Source organism: Zosterops lateralis (genome assembly GCF_965231275.1).
Source record: "Zosterops lateralis genome assembly, chromosome: 1".
NCBI lineage: Eukaryota > Metazoa > Chordata > Aves > Passeriformes > Zosteropidae > Zosterops > Zosterops lateralis.
The window spans coordinates 119,265,835-119,271,834 of record NC_139762.1 but is presented as its reverse complement, the minus strand read 5'-3'; the positions used below and the strand labels follow the sequence as shown (position 1 = coordinate 119,271,834).

At 50.0% G+C, this 6,000-nt stretch overlaps 1 protein-coding gene across 1 annotated transcript in view; it reads left to right on the top strand.

Annotated features, from left to right (window-relative positions):
- Window positions 1–902: 902 nt before the first annotated feature.
- The window catches only part of SLCO5A1 (solute carrier organic anion transporter family member 5A1), a gene marked incomplete at its 5' end in the record, with an annotated part of 68,279 nt that continues 63,181 nt past the window's right edge, over window positions 903–6,000 (top strand). The window contains one exon of the mRNA XM_083877329.1: window positions 903–1,806. Coding sequence (XP_083733455.1) covers window positions 903–1,806 — 904 coding nt within the window. The remainder of the gene's footprint in view (window positions 1,807–6,000) is intronic.

Genomic DNA, 6,000 nt, shown 5'->3' with positions numbered 1-6,000 from the left:
CCCCGAGCGGTGGGCGGGCGGCGGGGAGACAAAAGCGCACAAAGGAGGCGAAAAGGCGTGTTCCTTACGGATGTGCGGGCACCGCTCCGCACCCGGCGGTCCCGGGGAACACCTGGGGCGGCGAGATCGGCCCCGGGGTGCCGGTCCCGGGGTGCCACCGCCGCTGCCGCCCGGCCCCGGCTTTGTTCCCCTTCCCCGGGCCGCCGACTTGTAGCGGAGTTATTTATTTCAGCGCATTTATTTTTAGGCTGGCAAATAAAAGGCTTGGCACGGCGACCTTTGGCTGTGGCATCCGGCGCCGAATAAAAGGGTCGCGCTCCGGCCGGGGCCGCCCCGGCTCTTATGTAAACCCGAGTGCCGGCCGTCCCCAAGGACGCGCACAAGGTGCCCGGGGGGGACGGGGGCGCTCCCGGGGCTCAGCGCGGACCGCGGGGCCGGGCGGGCACAGGCCGGGGAGGGACGGGCTGGGGCCGGCGCCGCTGACCTCCCGTGCTTGCTCTCCGCCCCGCAGATCGGCAGCGAGTCCCCGGAGCTCCGTCGGCGGCGAGGCGAGGCGAGGCGAGAGGCGAGGAGAGGAGGATGCGGGCGGCGGAGCGGGCGCGCTGCCGGCGGGGCCCGGGCGGGCGGCTGCTGAGCGCGGCGCCGCGGGCATGAGGCCGCGGGGAGCCGGAGCCGCCGGCAGCGCGCCGGGCGGGCGGCCCCTCCAGCGAGACTGAGGGTGGATGGAGCCACAAAGGAGTTGGGCTGACACGTGCGGCCGCGGCTAGAGCCACCCCCTCCCCTCCCCTCCCTCCCTCCTCCCCTGCTCGCTATGCTGCGCTCCGGCCGGGCCCCTCGGCGCGCCCCGCGCACGGCGGCGATGGAGCCGGCCGGGTTCCCCTGAGGCGGCCGCCGGACGCAGCATGGCCTCGCCGGGCGGCCCGCAGCAGCGGCGCCCCGGGGCGGAGCGGGCGGCGGCGGCGGCGGGGGGCCGGGCGGAGGCGCCGCGGTGCCGCAGTCTGCCCGCGCTCGGCTCCCCCCTGCCGGCCGGGGCCGGCCCCGCCGCGGGACCCGCTCCCCAGGCCCAGCGGGGACAGGGCGCCGCTGCTCCCGCCGCCGAGGCTGCCCGGGCCCCCGCCGGCGGCGGCGGGAGCTTCCCCTGGAAGACGGAGGGCGGGCAGCCCGGGCCAGGGGTGTCCCCGCGGCCCCCGCTGCTGCTGCCGCCGCCGCCGCCGGCGCTGCTGCTGGCGGGGCCCCCGGGCAGAGCCTGCCTGCGGGCCGTGCTGGCCGATTCCCGCTTCTTCCTGGTGTGCATGTGCTTCCTGACCTTCATCCAGTCCCTCATGGTCTCCGGCTACCTGAGCAGCGTCATCACCACCATCGAGCGGAGATACAGCCTCAAGAGCTCGGAGTCGGGGCTGCTGGTCAGCTGCTTCGACATCGGCAGCCTGGTGGTGGTGGTCTTCATCAGCTACTTCGGGGGCCGCGGGCGGAGGCCGCTCTGGCTGGCCGTGGGGGGCCTTTTCATCGCCCTGGGCGCCGCGCTCTTCTCCTTACCTCACTTCATCTCGCCGCCGTACCAGATCCAGGAGCTGAACTCCTCCGTCAGTAACGAGGGCTTGTGCGTGGCCGGCAATGGCACTGCCAAGGAGCAGTGGGACTCCTCGGCCTGCGTCAAGGACACCGGCGGGAATGACCACTCTCTCTATGTAGCTTTATTCATTTGTGCCCAAATCCTCATCGGCATGGGCTCCACACCCATCTATACCTTGGGACCAACCTACTTAGATGACAATGTCAAGAAGGAAAACGCCTCGCTTTACCTAGGTAAGGCAACTAAAGTACCTGGGGACTTTGAATCCCAAAACCCAGATCTCCCTGAGGGGCCAGTTACAGGCACTTCTGCCTTAGTCCTGCTGAACAACATCTGTGCTAAGTTTTTCCTTGTCAAATGACTTTTGTAGTAAAATTGCCATGCTTTCCTATTTTAAAATGTCTTGTGGCATGGTGAAAAGTAGTAAGGGGTGAAGCTAATGCAATGTGCCTAAAAGCAGTTATCTCACTCTCTTGCACGGGTAATAGAACAACAGAGAAAGTCTTCTCTGATGCTTTTCAGCACTTGGCATAGCCGGTGACTTCTTCAGAGAGCAGCGTTAAAATTTGCCATGCCCTTTCGAGTTTCTTTTTGTTAACACAGAAGCTTTATATTTCTAAGTCCTGGTTGCTGTTCCTTTAGCCTAAAGTCTCTATAATGTTAATGTTCAGTAAGCACTTTGGGAGATTTTTAGCATGCTTCATTTTACTTTTCCAGCAGTCATTTGCCTTGAACTAGGAATGAATTTTGACTGGCATTGATACATCATCTGGCATCTCAGAGTTAAAAACCCATCCATAAACCAGGATGTAAAACCTTCAGGGTTGAGTTTAGTTAGGGCAGCTCAAGGAGCAGAAGGAATTGACAGTCCAATCTGGCATCCGTTTGTCAGCAGGTGCAGACAAGTCTTCCTGATAGTTGTGTGATGGTGGGAAGAAAGGGCATCTCAGATAACTGGGTACTAAACTTTACTGGAGTATGATCGTGACAGTTTGTGCAGTGTGTCAGAAGATTAACTGCTCCCTTACTTTGCATTAGCACCTTACATGTTTCTGTAAGGAATGAACCTCATGTACCCCTTCAAATTCTTTTCAGATAAGGGAGGGGCGCTTAGGGGGCTGAGAGGGGGTTTTGGATACTCAGCATTACCATTTGCTGTTCAATTTTCTTTGGCTTTACAATAGCCATGGAGATAATAATTGCATGTAAAAAACACATTTATGAAAGTGACACACTTGTGGAGTGTGTGTGTAACTACTTTACTGAACAAAAGTAGTGATCCGGATCAGTGTTTTTATTCCTTTTGACCTGTTCTTTGGCAATTTGACTGTTCCCTGAACCGTTTTAAAGCCATGCACACTCTGTGTGCAGTGTCTTGAAAAAGCCTGGGGCATTACAGGTTTTTGGAAGGAGAGAGAGGTATTCACTGCATTGCAAATCTGCATGGTGAAGTATTTGACAAAGTGTTTTTTCTCTCTCTTCTCCCATCTGAGAAAGGTTAAGTGGTATGAAAATTAAGATTAACCTAGCATCGACTTTATTGGCAGTTTGAAAAAACAAAGCATCTCGTTACTGAGGTTACTAAATTGTAGTTTGGAACTTTTGCAAGTAGGTGATCTCACACAGTCCTCAAAAACGAAAAAAGAAAAGGAAATGCTGTAGGTGAGGAATGGAGGGTAAAAGAGGTGAACGGTAAGAGAGGCGGAAATCTTTCTTCAACAAAGGGGAAGGCAAGGTCAATGGGGGGAAATCCTTACTGTGCAGGAGAAATGATGCCTACCACTGATGCGCTTCTAGCACAGGAAATAGTAATGAAGTGACTCAGGTAACTTTAATTGCAGCAAAGTTAACAAAGGTAAAAGGCACCAGCAGCTGGGTAGACTCCATGTGACCCTGTGCCTGCCAGGCACTGAAGGCAGCTTTGATCTATACTGGGAGGACTTTTGTAGAGTCTAAGTTCATTTTTAGTGATTCAGGAGAACAAAGATGAGTACACCCAGCTACAGTGTGTGTGAAAAATTTATGCCTGTGATTTGATTGTGACCACAGGGAGAATTAAAGTGAACACAAAGTGTGTTTAAACATTGAATAAAATGTACTATCAGCTCCATTCAGTCTTGAAGCTACTCAGGGCTAGAAGCACTGTTGTCTGCTGTTGGAAATCTTGGTATTATCTTTTTAAAATAGTGTGGGATTCTGAGGAAACTTTTTACTTGTTAACGTTTAAATATTTGCCTCACTTTAGATATACACAAATGACTTTTTGAGGGGCAGGAGCAAAATCTGAGTTTTTGCGGGAGAAAGAAAAAAGAGCACTGTATGGCATGTTGGTGTGAGTGAACATATTTTTGTTGGATCTTCTCAATGGTTTGGAATGTTGCATGTCCTTGAGGAGAGGGATTTGTGGGCAGCAGACAGCCCAGCCAGGTGCAGGGATGGGATAGAAGTCTGGGCATGGCTCTGCAAGCCTGCCACCTCACATCCTGTGTTATGCAATGCCTGGTTCTCCAGGTCTGTGATCCTATTACTGGGGAAAACTATGCAAGTGATGTCAAAATGTGAAATGTATGTCTGTGTGTAGGCATGAGCTAACAAAAAGTCTTGGAGTGGGCCATGGTAGTTGAGGTTTTAAAAAGAGAAGAAAACCCAAGGAAACAGATCCCTGTCGTGTGTTTGAATGAGGACAGCTAATTAATAAAAAAAGTGTCGTTCTTAACACAAAACGGAAGGTCACTAATATGTTTGTTAATAATCATGCTGGTTATATTCACATTCTATGTTTTTCTTCCAAAGGAAGATAAATATATGTGTGTGTACCTGGTAAAAGGTTCACTGAGCTTCAGAAATGATGAGCTTTTTGACCCTGCAAGTGTGCCCACTAATAGTAGGTCAGTAAAGCCCCCCTAGAGTATCACTAATCCTGATTCTGCAAAAACTCACCTTATGTGGCTGTGGAAGCTATCTTATTTATTTTCTAAGTTAATCCAGCTCAGGGCTCGAGTGGCGATAGCATATCCTCTTAAGTGTAGGCATGCAAGCTCAATGTGGACAGCTGTTTTAACATTCCTGGCTGGAAGTCCTCCTCTCAAAAAAACATATTTGACGCTTAGACGTAGTCTCTTGGCTGCCTACACTTAAGTCCATCTGTCAGAATGGCACAGTGCCAGTTTACAAGGTGCTGTGTTATTTGTAGTAGGAAAAGGTGCCAAGCAGGGATGTGTATTTGGGCTGCCCACATAGCAGTGCATGAGCTCTTCTGTGGGATGTTTCTTCCTTGTGGAGCAGTGTCACCTCCGGGTCCTCCCGCCCCTTAAACTTGACAATACTTTGATGCCCTGATGCTAACTTTGAGGAATGTGTGACATCAGGCTTGAAAACAAGTCGTGATTGTAACAGGTGCCTAGGAAATGTAAGAACTGGCTCCCGTAATCACAGATAATCCAAAAGGGAAGTTGCACACTGTGTAAAAACTGGGCAGTCACTAAGTGGTCTTTGTCTTCTCCAAAGTCTCTTCCTTCTGTGCTCAGCTGTACTGTGACACGTCTGTTGCCAGCTGCCTGATGTGTGCAGGTTCTTCTTTTAAGTATTTATCCAATTAAATTAATTGCAATTCAATTTGAAGTTGAGTTGGACTTCCTGAGTCTTGTTTTGTACGCTTGATGGTGTTTTTGCTACTTGTCAAATTCTAGCACTTAAAACACTGTGATTTTTCTAAACACTGTGGGGTTTTTTTTTTTTTTTTTTAGGGATTCAACATTTGTCTTGAATGTGAGTTTGCTTTGTAATTATATTAGGATTTTTAAAAGCAGTTTTTTTAGAATTAAGTGTGGCACTTAAAAGTTTTATTAGTGGTGTTACAGTGCCTGAATAACTTAAATATTTTTCTTCTTTTGCAAGTGGATATTGTTATAAAAAATGAATTTGCCCTAAAAATTCACATGTAGAGAGGCAGTATTAGGTTTTACAGAAATATTGCATGAATGAAAATATTCTAGCATTCAGGAATTTTACCAGTCCCCCCCCCTCCCCAAATGACTAGTAAACAAGTCACTCCTTGTGCTAAGCATGTTTTATTTCAGTTTCCAGAATACTATAGTCTGGTTAGGATATGATATGAGAAAAGTGTCTCAGTTTAATTTCATGCAGACTGTTCTAGGTTTTGGAACAAGCTGTAATTAAAAAATGCAAAGAATTATGAGATAATGGCTGAAAAATTGGATAAACCTGTGCAAATGGACTTGGTACAGATAATGGCTGAAAGCCAGGGAAGTGAATTAATTTCATAACCTGGAAAAATTTAGACAAAGTTTCAAAAATGTTTTGGACTCCTGCTTTGTTTTCATGAGGATTGTTTGTGGGTTACTGTTTCTAGCATTAGTTAAACCATTTCACCGTGACTATATTCTGTCTGGAAAACAGCTCCTTAC